Raw genomic sequence first — 17068 nt, 5'->3', positions numbered from 1 at the left:
GTACATGATTTATCATTCATACTTATTAACAAGCTAATATACACAATCCAATAAACTCTGTTAGTTAATTCTACTGCCATTAAAGACAACTTGAAATACATCTAAAGATCATTATTTCTACAAATGATGTTGCCAGCCAGCCCTCCTTATGGCTTTCTCATAGGGCAGCATTTCCCGCCTCCCCAGCTTCCACTAATGCAATACAACATTTGCAGACTCTTTCAGTGATGGTACTAATTAGCTCAGATAGAGCAATTGCTTGATCTGCTTCTTGGAATTTGGAGCTGTTGTCTGATCTGGTCTAGGAATGATGGTCTGCGTGCGTCTGGATGAGAGAGGCCAGCAGCTTTACCATTACTGTCATTGGAGGGGCTCACCCACCAGAAATACAAGGAAATACATTAGCTAAGCCAGGCACAAGGTCTGAATTACCTTTTCACAAACTAATCCTGAAGTTGAGCCAAAATCCTCCTTATAAAAAAGTTCAATGCATGAAATAGATCAAATAATTTGGCAGGACTTTAAGAAATAAAGTGGCTGGTATTTCTGAAAAACTTTTGTAATAGAGTCTTGGCCATTCCAAGAAGCAATGTAAAACTACTACTTTAGGAAAGTGTCCCAGTCTAAGTACTGCTGAGAGAATAACCTCTTCCTTCTTACTGCAAAATCTGCACCAGCCCTCCTCAAAACTCCCCTGGAAGGGTCTTCTAGAGACTTTGCTACTGTTACTTGTTTGATGTGGATACTTACATACTTACTTTACTTATTTCTCAAATCCTTCTGCAATGGGTGGCAGTATAAAGTCTTAAAATAAGTAGATGATAGCAAATGGAAGATTTCCCCTCTCCTCCTCTGCCTCTAACGCACTCCCCCCCAAAAAACCCCCCAAGAATAGCAGGTAAGATGGGAAAAGCACCTAAGAAAGCAAGGTCTAAAAGTTCCTAAATAAAACGCTTCAGTAGCTCTGATATCGACAGTCTTGTACCAGACGTTACTTATGTTTATTCTTGCAAGAAAACCCAAAACCAAAGCAAAATCTCACACAAAATGGAAGATGAGAGACTCATTCTGTCAGCTATCACAGTGATTTAACATTGCAGTATCCCAGTAGGCTAAGCCACCTGCACTGAAACATATGCTTCGTAAAGTAGGCAGGTAAGTGTCTTCGTTTGGAACAGTAAGAAGCCACTTGGATGTCTCTGGTGAGACATCAAACATGTTCCCAAAGGTAGAAGCAGGTGACCTTCAAGGGGACAATAAACCCAAAACATGAGAGAATCAAAATGGAAAACTGGAAGTGATAAAACCTTGGACAGACCACAGCATATGCATACTGCTGTTCTGGTTAAGCTTTACATTTATGACTTACTCCCTCTAAATAAATCTCGTTCCTTAGGTATCTGCTTACCTGGCCTTTGCAAAAGTGTCTCTAGACAATCGCGCATGTAACACACAGTGCAGCTGGACCTGAAACTGGCGGCTCTTGGCTCCCACTGGATTCCAGGGACAGGGGATCAATGAACTACATCTTATTCCCAAATGCTTTTTAATGGCCCTCTTTCCTTTCCTTAAAGCCCAATGCCCTGCTGCAAACCTTATGCATTCAGTCTCCAAACAAGCATCCAGAATAACTTCTGCATTTTCTGCCTTTTGGACTGACTAGAGGGTGCTCACTTCCAGTGCAGAGGCAGTATCAGGGTAAGAGCAAACAGTGCTGGTAATTTATGATTAGTCAATGTGTATCTAAGCTTAGAATGTGACTTCTAAAACAGGGTATCAGAAGTTTTGGGAATGAAAAACCACTGATATATTATGCCAGGGAGTGTGATGTAAGGAACCTGAAGATGACTAAGCACAAGAGATACTATCTCAGATTTCAAAAGCAGTCCTGTTGTAATCAATACAGTGGTATATACAAGATTGTATGTCAAGCTTCCCAGGTTCTTCTACTTGTTCTGTTCAGGTAGAGAGTAGACAGGAATGGGAGAAGACATGTTTCAGAAGTAGCAGAGCTGGCTAGTGACCTTTGTCCAAAATGTTGCAGGAGGAAGACTGGCCCAAGTGAAGTCCACAGGGAGACTGCGACTGCTTTGAACCAGCAAGGATTTCAGTAAATCCTACAGCCAGGTGTTGCCTGATCTCCTCATTTGTCACTGCTGCATTGACTTGCAAACAGTCCTCCTCCTGTTTATGTGCACTTTCATATTTGATACTGAAAGCCCGTCCAACACGTAACAGCTTTGTTGCTGAATTAAATGGGACAGAGTATGGCATGGGAAGAAGTTGTCCCTCATTTCAACGTAATTAGGACAGATGGGTGTTAGTTACAATTCTGTATACATACTAAAAACCTCGCGCTTCTCTCCCTCTGCTCTCTGAAACATTTCACAAAGCCAACCGTCAATCTGCAGATGTAACCATAGCCCAAGATCCTAAACCACTAACCCAGGATCAAAACAGAGTACTGCCTATCTTAGATAACCCACCCTTCTCTTTTGAAGAATAACCATTCACACCCTGTAAAATATTGACTTTCTCTGGATTCCAGAAATGACTGCAGCATGTCTCATGAGCTCAGAGAAAGCATTTCTACAGGTTGCTGCATGCCACAGCAGTTTACAGTAATTCGATTTGAAGCGTTATTTTAATCTCCAAAGACTAAAGCAGCAGCACTGCATCGAAACTCCTTAAGCAGCTAGGTGAGCAGCATAGATTTTTTGCATCGGTGCACAACTGTTGTCTGTTGCATACTGCACAGCGTGCCTCTCCTTCCTTCTGCAGTGCACGACAGGCTAACGTTGCTGGCACTTCACGCTCACACAATGGGAAAAAAAAGCAGGACTCTCCGGTCTAAATCCTCCCTAACAACTAGCAGATTTCGGAATTTTGCCCAACTTCACACAAGTTACAGATGCCCGGTTTCCAGAAACACCTGGTCATTCCCATGACTATATAACTAATGTACATATAACTAATAGGTAGTTAAATGTAGAGTCCTTATATATTCTGTTATTGGCAGTTGTAAAATGCTAACTGGGTTTAAAAACTGGAAGTTCCTGTTTAAGGTGGGGGAAAAAGAAAAGAAGTGAAGATTACACTGAGCTTCAGAATTGGGGTACTACCTTTCAGTGAGTAATTCATAGATCAGTTCATTTGACGGAATCCTCACTTTCACAAGAAATGTGGCAGAAGAAATATTTGGCCTTCTGCCTGTTCACCCATACACCTGCCCTCCTCAAGCTCCCTGGCAATCTCCCCAACACATTGCTAAGGTCCCAGCAACAACATTTTGCAAGAAATGCCATTTCAGCTCTATTAAAACAGATTTTAAAAAACTCCTTCCCAACTTTTCTTTCCAAATTAAATTTACTGATGTATTTATGCACACAGTCACTCATGCTTATTTTCTTTTTGCACAGCAGAAATTCTAGTTTTCACACAGTTTGACTGGATACGTAAAATGCACAGCAATCAAGGCACTGAATGTCAGCCACAGCAAAGGGGAGTCCTGCTCTGGGAAAACAAAAAGAACAAAACCCTACAAGACATAAAATGACTAATTCATTTGAAGCTCTGATACTACTCGCAGCCCAAGGCAGCACTGCTGCAGGCACTGCTGCAAACAACAGCCAGCAACAATGAAGAGAAAACAGTGGAGCAAAGCCTAAAGCACATTTGTACTTCTAACGTAGAAAGCAATTTCACTGGCACATACAGCACATAAACTCCATATCACAAAACAGACCCGGGCATTTTAGCTATACCTCAAGGGCCTAAATGTATTAACTGACATTTGTTAAATTGAGATGGTTTGAACTGAGGTTCAACTTGTTCCAAACAAAAACTTTACCATTATTTGAGAAAATTACCAATCAAGCGCCATGGTATTTGGCTTATTTTGGAACCTAGAGTAACGCACTAGTGAAATGCATCAGTGCTTTAAAACAATGTGTAGGCAGTTCACTGAACTTGCTGCCACAACCTCTATTCAGGCCAAGAGGCTATCCTTATTCCAACAGAGTAAAAAAGATAATCAATAAGGGCTATAAGGTCTCATGCTTCAGGGACATAAGAACCCCAAAGGCTAAACTTCTGGACGCAATTCATTCTGTTAATTGTTCCTCAGGGACAATTTTACTTCTTCCACTAAGGCAGATGCCATCAAACTTGATGCCATGAACAAGCAGAATGCTTGCCTCATCTATTTGTAAAAACATTCCCTTACAATATTTGGCCTATATGGGAAATCGGAGGTTTACAGGAAATTGCCCATCTTCACTAACGTTTGGCTGCCATTGGCACCATGGCATGTGTGGAGGGCTATACCTTTTACTTGCTCCGTGAGCAATTTCAGTTATGCATTACTAGTAATTCTAGGGTTGGTCTCTGCTTAAAGTCTGCAGGCAAAATATACTACAAGCATAAATAAGAAACATGTTCAGTGATGTAAGGAAGGAAAAATCTTTCCATTTTGCTTTGGGTTCTGTTGTTTAACAGTGTCCTGTGAGCAGTAATTTGAGATTATTACCTTTTCCAGGACTAAATTTGCCAGAGATTAAGGAGGCAGGGAGGGGGTTTGAAAGATGACGGTAAATGCCAGAAATAGGTTGTGCTCACAATCACAATCCCTGAACTTTTAAATGTGTCTACACAATGATATTAATGGGATATAAAATGATCACGGAAATTAGTGAGTCTTGCCAGCAATACCAGACCCAGTTACACAGGTATGGCTTTTCAACTATTTACAGAGTTACTATTTCTACCTCTATCTTCCCATTTTCTAAATGAGGGCAGCAATGGAAGACTTGGACATGTTTTTCAGTTCAACTGCAGTGATGACAAATGTATGCCAGATTGATCCTGAGCATCATTTCAAAGAAATACTCAAAGCTTGATTCATGCTTTAGATTTTTTCTTAAGTGTCCATATAAAGGGGACACTCTCAGGGCATCCTTGTAGGAAATCACCTGCGGTCAGTTTAACAGGGCAAGGGCACTGCTGACTTTGAACAGCAATGAGAACAGCTTGTTTCTCGCTATCTTCTGGAACCAGAAACTAACAAAGCAGCATGAAAACTAAACTCTTTTCTCTTGCATGTTTCGCTTAAAGAGATAGCAGGAGTCTTCCGTAAAGGATGCTAAGTGAGACATGCTACTGTTTTCTTGGAATTTGTTTGTTCACATTTATGAAGGATAGCAGAAATGCATGTTGGATAACAAAGACCAAGTTGGGTGGAGGTGGCAAAATTATTTCAAAACTTTTCTGGAGATTTATAGCAGTTTCTGCACAGTTTAAACTGGTATTCTTAAGAGTGGGCAGCTTTAAAATTTAGGTCTAAGACGTATTGCTCTGTTCATTTCTATTGTATGATTAACTCTGAAGAACATTTATGACAATTCAACTTTGCTAGGTTGGGATCCGGTTGTATGTTGATTTTCAGTATTGCATCTGTGCAATCCTACAGAGGAAGCAAGTGTAAACACTGCAATAAAGAAATTCATGCCCACATAATCTGAGATCCCACCGTTTGTCTCTCAACATTTTCTATCACTGTTCAGGATGCTACTTTTGTTGAGGGGAGGGCACTGAGCTGTTATTCACCGTGTTAATTGAAGCTTAATACAAAAATACAATTCTGCAGATACCTTTATTGCATTATGCCAATAGTTCAGTTAGTGTAATTGCACACAAAGAGCAACCAAATGTAATTTTCTTTTACTTAATACTCACTCCGCTGTTCCTTTCAGCTTCTTCATCTGATTAAACTAATGTGACTCAGAGTTCTTCCGAGAAACAGCCATGTAAGTACTTGTAAGAGGACTCTCCCTGATGCAAAAGACAAAAATCTGTGCAACCACTAAGTGTTGTGAGGAAGAGACCGGAGCTGAAGGAAAAGAGTAATCCAGTCTGGATAAGAAAATTATTTGATGACAGTTTCCATGCAAGAAACCATGGTCCCACAATGGCTGGTGGATATGCAGATAGGAAGAGAAAAAACAATGCAAGATTTGAGGGGAAAGAGGTTAATCTTTTTGTACATTTTACAACACACCATTTTTGTAGTGCGTGCCCTGACACGAGTGAGTTGTCAGTGGGACAGATGAGAAGCTGAAACATCAAAAGAGAGGCAATCCTCATGGTATTTACAGCCTATTCAGAAGCACCAGAAATCTTTAATTAAAGCTTGATTGCTGTGTGTCTCGTTATCTCCTTTCGCCTACTGAGAATCCTATTTTGTCTCCTCCAGTTTCCATGATAGTAATTTGTTTACCTAGAGTTCCTCATTATTGCTCACTGTATCTTTATATGCCTGAATTTCCCATATTCTGTCCTTGTCTATAAAAGGAAATTGCATTGGTTTGATATAAATTGGCTTTTTAATTGGTAGTTCAACTCCCTGTAGAGAAATGCTATGGTTTGAGCAGCTTTCAGTTTTACTTAAACTAATACCTAATCAATTTAAAAACAAAGCCAAAGTAAGCTTGGTTTACATCAAAATAAGCAGTGTACAGATTTAACCATTTCAATCAAAAATCCTAGTTCCACTGAAGTTGTTTCAATCTTCTGGTATATGAAGGTTTTCTTACAACTTTTTTTCAGGCTTCTTTTAGAATCAAGTTTCACCTGCAATCTTTCAGCAAGAAGCTGGCATGCCAGCAAAAAACAGGTCATTAATTAATTGAAAATGAAAGCATTTGCTTGGTCATCATCTATCTAATGGCCACCTTGCACTGTAAGTAACTGTGTAACTTGAAACCTAAAGGAATTTTTCTGTGTTGGTCCTGGTCATAATCAAGAAACTTGAGAGGGCAACACCACCACATTAGTTGTAGCAATTTGGGATCCTATTCTCTACACAGCACGTTTGACATTCCATATGTAACTCATGACAGTGGTTAACAGATCTCTGGAAGCTTTAGGATCTTTCATAGTGTGGGTGTGCCATGTGTTTTGAACCTTCTGTGTACAGATCCTGGAGGCATGCCAAGCCACGATAAGCAATGGCGAGGCTGAAGAAGTAATTCACTGGGTACAGGGTACTGGGAACAGAGAGGACGGGGAGGTTGGTGGTGATGACTATTGCTTCTGCTGAAACTGGATTTCCAAGCACAGGCAAAACTCTGCATGTAAGAGGTTGTTCTCAGTTACAAAGGAGCAAAAGGAGGCCCTTGTCCTTGAAATCAATGGAGCTTCTTAGAATTTACTGTCACGTAAACAAACCGGTACCTGTCTTTCGGATTGTACTTCCTGCTGTGTAGGCTGAGCTGGCTTGGGGACTTGGGGAGGGCATTTTATTATCGTGTTGTCTCCTCTCCTATAGGAACACAGTTCTTTGTTTTAACATGATATTTTAAGAAGGAAATATTATCGCTTATGATACATCACACAAGCCAAAGATCACATTAGCTCTAAATTACTTTTGGCTGAGCTCGTATTGGTCAATGCAGTCTTTGGGACTTCAGGGTGGCACTGATGCTGTTGGTTCACTCACACAACAGTAAATACGTGGCTATCAACATAAAGGCCTTGACAGACTCAGCCTGAGGTTTCTTAAATGCATTACAGGATCCACAAAGAAACAAGATTAAAGCTGGATAAAATGCATAGCCCAGGGACCAAACAAGCATCTGCAGTGTTTACTGAGAGCAGGGACTCAGCAACGCAAAGGAAAAAGGTCCTGCAGTGCTGTGGAGACTCTCAGAAACGCAATGACTTCCCACTGCAAAAAGCTGCAGTTTAGCTGCTCTGATTTCTGCCCTGCCTACGATGAGGGCACAAAGAGGAGAAAACTGCTGTAGGAGTGATTTCAAACCTCAAGGGGTGGAGACAGTTTTAGACAGAACATGAACGGGACTGAGGATCAAGCCTAGAAATTTGGCAAGCTGGCTTAGATACCACGGGAATTGCCTTGAATTTTCACCCCAAGGTCATAACAAATGATATGAATTGCTCAAAGTACCTCAGTGACCTTCTCTTCTACCCCCATGGAATTTGACTCCCATTATTTCTACTATCCGAGCATTTCTTTGAATTGCATTTCTCAGACAGGACAGGGAGCAGAAGAGATAGAAGATGTTCCATCATTTTAGGTCTAGTGAGAAGTAGGAAGTAACAAAATTCTTGAAGAAACCTACAGCCACAAGATTTCTAGCCTAACACCCACACACTTACTTGACATTAACTTTGCATCCAAACTTCAAGCCATGCTCCAATGTGAACCTTGTATCTAGTGGCTTTTGTGTTACTAAAACAGTAGGTACCCTGGGAGGAAATGTACAACTGCCTTAGGGAACTACATCACCACCTAAGCATTGACATTCCTATGGAAAGTCAGCCAGAAGACCATTGTCTACACCTTGTGTACGCATCCTACCACAAGATCAATGACCAAGGAGCAATACTGAAAGCACTTAGAAGTAAAAGGTGGCTCCACATACAGGCAGGAAAGGAAGATACAGATATTGAAGGGAACACTTCAAAGGATCTTCAAAGAGGACATAAGGGTCTTTTTGGAAATTATACCTTTGTGACCAGCCCAAGCTCACACACGACATCTGTAACAGAGCTAGACACAACCTTTATAGCTAAAGCACAACCCAGCATCCTCTCATATGGGCTCATTCCCTCTGTCTCATTGTCCTGAGACTCCTGTCAGTGCTCCTGCACTTTTCTTGCTGTATGATGCTCAGTACATAAAATATCAACTTGATGGCAACTCTCGGCCTACACTGCACACTGTATTATCAGCCTCCACTCCCAGAGCTTGCTTCAGAAGAGAGTTCAGGTACCAGCGGCTGCCCAGCTGCGGCAGCACAGAGTGGGCAAATACATCCAGTTTTCAGGCAGGTTTTGAAGGCTGTGTGGAGCTTTTGACTGTGCTGATCAGACTGCTGTTGGTATCAGAGCTAACACCACCCGTTCATGTATTTCAACAGGGCACTGCACGTAGCAAAGTGAAACGAGTGGGAGAGGAGGCAAAAAGAACAAACCCCTGGGCTTACTGACAAAGTAAAGGAGGCATATACCAACCATGCTGCTCCTGTTCTCTACCTTAAGAGGGGTGGTATTTCAAACTGGCAGGCAGCTAGCTAGCCCTAAGTGAGGAGAAACAGCTGCACACAGCGCTGAGGGTGGTGGTTACAGCAAACGCTCATCTCTCCTGTAGTCATCCCCCATTTTCATGGTCAGCCCTGCTCCCCGGGGTAGGCTGGAGGTTGCAGCCACCTGAATCAAATCAGGAAGCGAAGCTGGCAAGGAGGAGGGAAGGAAGCAGATTGAAACAGAAATGCACATGTAGAGCCCAAAACAGATACTGTGAATGTGTGGGCAAGCCTGGGAGAGGGAAGAGACAAACATCTGGGAGACAGTGATGGGAAGGGGAGGGAAAGGAAATCTTGCATCTGTTTGGCTCACACCACTACAGTTAAGGTGGAAAGAGGAACTGGGGGAGATGGGAGAATGAAATAACATTGACCATACAAGACTGACATTACTAACTAACTAAAAATCTTGTTTTTAAAACAAGGTCCAATGCTGTACTCTTTCAAAAGGGCAATGAAAATATTACTGAAAAAGCAAAGCTGTGTTACTTCAAACCAAGCCTATATTAACTAGAGATGGGTGCTGAGGTTACCACGTGCTGGACTCAGTCAATTTGGACATTTTGCTTTGATTCCTGCCTATTTTTATATGACCATGACACCAAAAGAACCTGTCTTACAGTTTAAAAGCACTTTTACTTTAAGAGGCTCCCTCTGGTTCTTTCTTTCACCAGCTTCCAGTTGAAATCCAAGTTACAGTTAACAGCTAAAGGTAATTGCTTTCTAGAGCTTGTTTTGTTTTGTTTGTAAGGGACTTGGGAAAAGCTCTGAACAAAGGCTTTGGTGAAAAAAAAAAAAAAAAAGGAATCATATTGCATTTAGCAACATCTAACTGAAATCTGTACTAGTTTGAAACCTCTGCTGTCTGAAAATGTTTCTCACACCAGACAATTACCTGCTGGACCAGAAACGGGGGCAGTGTTGAGTTGGAGATTTCCCAGAAGCTTTTGTTCCCATCCAAACTTCTTCTGGCTGCCTCTACTGGTGAGCAAATTGCTTGAGTCTGGAGTAGTACCTCGAGGTGGCTTCTCTCCACTGACTAGAAAACAAGAAGTCATAGATTGGTTTATCACTGAGGGTGGCTGAGTCAGTATGTAATCCAAAACTGAAGCTAAATTAAGGGCTGCAGGCTTCGCTGTTGAGAATAAGAGCCTGCAGTCACAGGATATGACACTATTAAAAGGAAAGGGCAGGTTGACTTTCCATCGCTGTTATGGGAACTGTGACAAAAGAAAAATAAACAGGAATGAGTGGTGGGCAAAACAGCAAGTGAATGAAGACACAAAGCAGAAATACAGAATACAATCTTTAGCAACTGTTAGAAAGTTTCTCTTTTAGCCAGTAAAAGCATGCACAATCTTTTTTAATTACAGCTTAATTTTAAGTTCTCTTTAGAATACCAGAACCTGTGGTACGTTGTACTTCTGCACAGGAACCAAGGGATATTACTGCATAAGCTGGAAGACTCATACCCCAGCCAACGCGAATTAATGTAAGACAAAGCAGATGAAACATTCTGACTGCTGTTGGATGAAGAAGTGGTTTAAAAGTTTTCAGTCTGAACAGGGCTACAGAGGTTGTAGCTTCCAGCCTAGGAGATGAAAGAACACCCTTAAGTTCTACTGGTCAACCCAAGGTAGAAGTTTCATGTGTTCAGAGCAGCAATCCTCCACTCCTCATAAGTTGTTGGTCTGAGGTATAGAGTGACAGATCATTGAACAACATTTACAAATTAATCAATTCACTATGCATGAGACTATGAAAGATGAGCCAGACACAAACGTTCAATAAAAATCTAAACCGGGTGAAATCTGGCAGCAGCGGTACAGACTGGGCACATTCCAGAGGCCAGTCAATCACTAAGTCTGGGTCAGAATCCAAATTCTTCCCAAGAGTAGGAGTGAAGATCCTAGTTTCTGATTCAGACTTAAATGCATGTCAGCCCAAATAAAATAACATTGTTCTAATTTAACTGAAGTATTGTGCCCAATGTTATTACAAAGTTAGTGTCAATCACAGGATGCCTGCCTTTTCCTAGCCAGAGTCTAACTGTCATTCATTCTGATAACTGTCACACAGCAAACCAGGTCATGTGGAACTCTATCATCACAGATTGGCTTCTGCATCAGCCTGGGTGGATAGGTGACGCTATGGTCTCAGCTAGAAGCTGACTGTCCCACACCATATGTCTTACCACCTATTTACTGCCAAACTTGGAACCCATTCCCTGGTCAGCTCCACTAATAAGATATGCATCTGAATGGTCCCCTCCATCTAAGCACAGTTATTTCTGGAACATACCTTTACCTTTGAAGACATCCAATCCCTTCCCCACAGTTTCAACTCCTTTCCAAATTTCAATTACATGGCAAATAAAAGACAAGTTATTTGCAGATAAAAGGAAAACTTACTTGTTAAGTAACAGTCCAGACTAAGGGAGACATTGTCAAAAGCAATAATGGCATCAGATCCTTCTTCCCATGAAGCGATGAACTGAAACCAAAACCTGCACAGATTGGAAGAACGAGGATTAAATTCTGTTAAAGAGATAAAACTCAGAGCTCTTTGCAATTAAAGCAGTTTTAGGATGGAGGAGAAAAGCTTTTCTTTTCACATATAAAAATATTAAATTGACAGAGAAAGTATCCTCACCCCTAAGAAGATGATCTGAGGAGGGGAGCTGTACGTGAATATAGGCAGACAGAAAACAGAAATACAGCCCCTCTTCCCTCCAGAGGCATACAACCTGAAGCAGGTGTGCATGTGCGTGTGTGTGGACAGAAAATAAAGTCCCCTGGCTTCTGGCACAAAAAAAAAAAATCAGACACCGAAGTGATTATATTCTCACAAGTGATTTACACCCTAAAGTGTTACGAAAAATAAGTAGGCTGGGGCTCCTGAAGTAATTTGGAGTTTCTAAAAGGAACTGGCAATCAAAGGCTGAAACCAATTTAGAAAGTATTTAGTGTTGATCCACCCTCCAGGAAGCAAAGGATATCTAACAGTCCTGGCAGTCACAAAAGAGAGGAACTGACACTGGGTAGTCCATAGGAAGAGCAGAACTCATTATCTCCTTGTAGAAATTGAGCAGGTTTGCCTTAAATCACTTTCATGCTCTCAGCTGGCTTTTGCCAGGAAATTCTGCCACACCTACATTACCAGAACTAAGATCACTATAAATTCACCCTCAGTGATATTACATGTCAACGGGAAGAGCAAAAATAACCCACAACCAAATACTTAAAATCTGATAGTATATTGACCATGCATTAATTTAGTGCACTCATGGATTTAGATTTTCTCTTAGCTTAGCAAGTTGATGTTCTCCCGATGCATATCTGCCACATAAAATCACAATACTCTGCTTAGAAAGGAGAACAATTTCTAAAAGCAGCCAACTGTGGCCCAGAAGTCAGATACAATGCTGAGAAGTTGCATCAAGACAATAAAGACATGAAACAAGCCGCAAGAGAATACAGAATATTATTTAAACTTCATTTGCTGTTGTATCTTAATGTTTTATACCAGCAGAAGTTAAGCCATTCACGGGTCTCTTTAATGTAGATCTATTGCTGATGGTTCCTGCTCTATCTTTCAGGTCTAAGTGTTTAGCCAGAATGTGAATTCTTGCAGGTATTCCAGTTTAGATGAGAAACTGATGACAGAACAAGGTATTTTTGAGGAGCAGCCCTATTTCTTTAGAAAGCCTGTAAAAATCCTGTCCCTTCACTGCAGCAAGAATCTAAACACCAGCAGAATTTTTTTTCTTCTCACGGACCCTAGTCCTTTATGCATAGTACTACTTTCCCTCAGCTTTCTGTCTGCTATCAGTACTCTTACATTAGTCTTGTTGCCACCTACTGTTTCTAAAATCTACCCCTCCTTTACCAACAAACCAACTCACAAAACAAAATTCAAGTGAAGCTTCTCTGCTGTTACGTATATTTACTTTGGGACAACATGTTCCTGTGTTTTGAATGAGGGTTTTGACTGTTTCGGCCTCCTGACTCTGTCAACAGACGTAACCAACTTCCATGCTGTTCTCAAATACAGCACAGCTTTCACCACCAGGGATGACAGTGAGGTTTGGCATAAGCTAAACCAGACCCCAGGGATATATGTGCCTTTTGAGGATATCTAGATTGAAATGTTGTTGTCTTCTGCTACTGGTGTTCTTGGTGAGCTACAGAGGGGGACACAGTCAGAAAAGCTGACCCAACCAAAGCAAGAACTTCAAACAGAAAAAACTCCTGGCAGCCCCTAAGAGGTGCAAAGGGTTTAGAACAGAACACAGTCCATTCACAATAGAAAAGAGTTGATATAGTTACTGTGTTCCTCCTCCTTTATTTCTGGTAAAGCAAAACAATGATGCTTAAATACTGAAATTCCTCACTCCTTGGAGATATGCACTGGACATAGAGAGAGACTTTTCTAAAACGGACTTTTTATGTTCTAAAGACATGAGCGGCTGCTATGAAAGAGCAGGTGATTGACACCAAGAACAGTGGATACGGTGAAGGAATAGTATCCCTAGCACCAAAGGAAACTCCAAACAGCAGGACATTATTTTCCTTGCTAAATGATCCATCTTTATCAGCTCAAAAGGTAGCAGCTCCTTCCAAACAAATCTGAAGATCACAAAAGTCTATTTTTTGCGTTCCCAATCCATACAAAGTGCAACTGCAGTCTGACATTGCCAGAAGCCTCACAGTTCTTAGTTGGTATACCTGAAACCCATTGTGGGTACGTCTAGGAGGAGAACTGGAAGGAACATAAAATTCTTGGATATGAAACTGGCTTCCAACTACATTGGCTGTCCTCCCCCTGCTTGCTCCACAGCTGACATCCCACAACACTTCAAATGAAATTGCAAGCTCTAGCATAAAGATAAGCTGTTCAGTTCAAGACATGCCATGTGAGTCTTAAACAAAAGCTCTGATCTACTTTTTCCTCTAAGTTACTATGCCAGCAGCAGAGATGACTGAGCCATATGTAAAACAGGTCCTGAACCACCACAGGTCACAGTCTGGTATGTTATGGAGAATCAGCACCTGCCTTGGGCTGTAAACTACAGGTCATAGCTCAGCAAAGGCTTCTCCCTCCCTGTTGTGTGCTGTTGAAACCTCCAGGAAGAGGTAAGGTGGAAACAGATTCAGCTACACGTCTTTCAGTTGGCTGTGTCTGAAAATCAATGCTTTGCACACAGTGAACCTTGGTGCTACACTGAAGGGACCACCGGAACTGAGTCTCTGATGCATTTGATCTTTGGCCTGTTTCCTGGGGGTGCAGATAAAATGCCACTTGGAGATGTGGACATTTTCGTGTGTATTTATGTTTGTAAGGTGCTAAATGATGCTAGGAAATGAATTACAAAGACAAATAAGCAGTTCCTCCATGTCAGCTTTTCCCTCCACTTCTGCAGACTTTAGCTCAGGTTGCATAAAAGAACAGACAGATAGTTCTGCAAAGACTGCTACACGCCTTCTTTGTACCTCCAGGTAACTGAATACTTCTGAAAATAGCTTCAGGTAATTTCCTTGGCAGAACCTAAGCTTCATGCCCCAAGGTGTTATCATTTGATGCACTGTTCATGTCATGCCTCTTCAGACAATAAAGAGTTGTTCTTATGAGCACTACCAAACGTTCAGCCTCTAAGAACAGGAAGGCATGATACAAACCAGTATTTCTGTCATTGAAGGGAGTGCCATCTAATGTGCCTGTGTAAGAACATAATAGATTGCTTTTTACTTTTATTTACAGTTCATTCAAATTAAGAGACAACCTTGCTGAATTCGCCTGCAGGAGCCCTGGGACCAGAACACTTGAATAAGAACAGAACAAGTTTCCTGAAGTTCACCAGGGATGAAAAAAATGACAGAAATGCCTCCCAAATATGATAAAATCACGTGAATGTTAAACACTGTTAGGACCATCAGTGCTGCTCTGGTTGCCTATTAATCTGATCTTTTTTCCTAACATGAATGCAGTTTCAGTACAAACCTTCTCTTGAGACCAGCATTTCCGCAACAAATAGTTCATCTTTTTATCTTCTCCAGTTTAATGCCACTATTAATTTAGAAATATGATGTCTCTCAAATTCCATTGAAACAAGATCATCAGTTAACCAACATTTCAATCATTAGCTTTGGTGGTTTTAGCTTAATGGGCTAATTAAAGGAAATTTAATCAAAACTGAAGATGGAAATGTCACACATCAGTGAGATGGAAAAAAACCCACAGACAAACTTATTCCCTTGCCCCCCCTTCTTTTTTTTCTTTCTGTTTGATCCCTGAAATTAATAAAACAACTCCCTTTGACTTTTGGTGGAAGCTGATACTGAAACACCAGAAGCATATGTCATTGCAGTGAGTCAGTAGAACACTGGAGGTGACAATGTCTCACTGGTATCTTTGCACAGATCGAGGTGGGGTACACTGAATGCACATCCAGTACTTCAACCGGCACCTGTACGGCACAGATACTGGTCCTCAGCACTGTGTAGACATATTCACTGCAAACAGACACTGTGGTGGATGGCCATGAAAGAGTATTCCTGAAGGCAATTACACAGGAGCAGCAAAATGAGTGCTGGCAAGGGTTTGTCATGACTTTGTTGCTTAATAAATCCCAGCAACTTCCTCACATGGAATTCATATCCTCATCAGATACCTCTGTGTTTGTAAGCTAGATTTCTTCACAGGAATGAAAACATGGCTGCTATGAAAGGCTTTAATGGCTTGGATATTAGATAAATCATTACTTGAGGATTGGTGGAAATGACTTCTTATCTGTCTCTTCTTTTGCCCTACTTGACCTCAGGAGCACAGCTAGTAAAAAAGTTCCTTAGATGTATGACAACTGGGAACCACAAGTTATGCCCTGCAGAGTTGTGTGTCAGCTGAGCTGTGAATGCAACTCATGCAAAGGCTTTTTTTTTTGTTTTTTTTTAAAAAAATCTGTTTGAGGCAGATGGGAAATGCTGTACCAGGTGGACAAAAAACCCTAATTCAAATCTCCCCTTTGGGGAACATCAGCTCAGCTGTCTGAAGGATACAAGTTTTACATAAATTTAAAAACCACTCAAGGGTGACTACTAATCAAATATTTCAGTCACATATAAGAAATGGCACCAAAGGCATAACAAATAAGCTTTTGTTTGTTTCTTTCTTTGGCCCAATCTGTGAAATCTGAATCCAGATGAACAGTTCCTTGAAAGGTAGGACCAAGCATATTCCAACTCAGTTAAATCTGACAGATACAGGATAACATCAAAGCTTCTGGGCTGTAATCTTCCCCATTCCTCAAGCTCTTTGGATCTTGGGGTTTATTTCAGTGTGGTCAGTGTTTAAGCTTCATCACATCATCCTGCATTTTCTGTTCAGTTGCTTCTTTTTGCTTATTTTTTTCTTGATCCTAACAGAAGACTGGTTGCCCCCAAAATATCTAGGCCTTATTTACAGAGGAAAATACAGAGCTAAAAATATGAAAATACATCTATAGTTACGTTGCTATGGCCTCCATGAGGACAAACTATTTTACTTACATCACCTATCCTTAGCTCTTCATTGCACAGCAATGTTAGCTTTTGGGTGTATTATACCCTCTTCTCTTTGGAGGGAAATAAAAAACATTCTCCTTGAATTGAAGACCTCAGGAAACTGATTTTGTGCAAATTCTGCAGCTCCCTCCTTTCAGTTACAACTCTGAATTCCACCTAAATATTGTTCCTAGCTCATACAGACTGTTCAAGTTTCCATTAGCCAGATTCAGGCAGCTGTCTTCATGCCATTATTTTAGAAAGGCTCATAATCATTATTTTTTTTTCTTTTTATCATAAAGATAGGGATTATTAACCAAGATTGAATGTTAATCTCCTCTGTACTCAGTCCCCCACGCAGTGACACGATCACAGCGTGCCTGTATGTACAGATCCCATTTCATAACCTGTAATGTTTTGCCTCTG

At 41.0% G+C, this 17068-nt stretch overlaps 1 protein-coding gene across 1 annotated transcript in view; it reads right to left on the bottom strand.

Moving 5' to 3' along the window:
* Nucleotides 1–17068, bottom strand: part of ALK (ALK receptor tyrosine kinase) — a 324766-nt gene that overhangs the window by 38224 nt on the left and 269474 nt on the right. The window contains exons 10-11 of the mRNA XM_054822404.1: nucleotides 11516–11610; nucleotides 10000–10143 (exon numbers count right to left, since the gene is read on the bottom strand). Coding sequence (XP_054678379.1) covers nucleotides 10000–10143; nucleotides 11516–11610 — 239 coding nt within the window. The remainder of the gene's footprint in view (nucleotides 1–9999; nucleotides 10144–11515; nucleotides 11611–17068) is intronic.

The sequence above is a fragment of the Grus americana genome, chromosome 3, assembly GCF_028858705.1.
Source record: "Grus americana isolate bGruAme1 chromosome 3, bGruAme1.mat, whole genome shotgun sequence".
Lineage (NCBI taxonomy): Eukaryota > Metazoa > Chordata > Aves > Gruiformes > Gruidae > Grus > Grus americana.
This window is presented reverse-complemented; position numbering and strand designations above follow the sequence as displayed.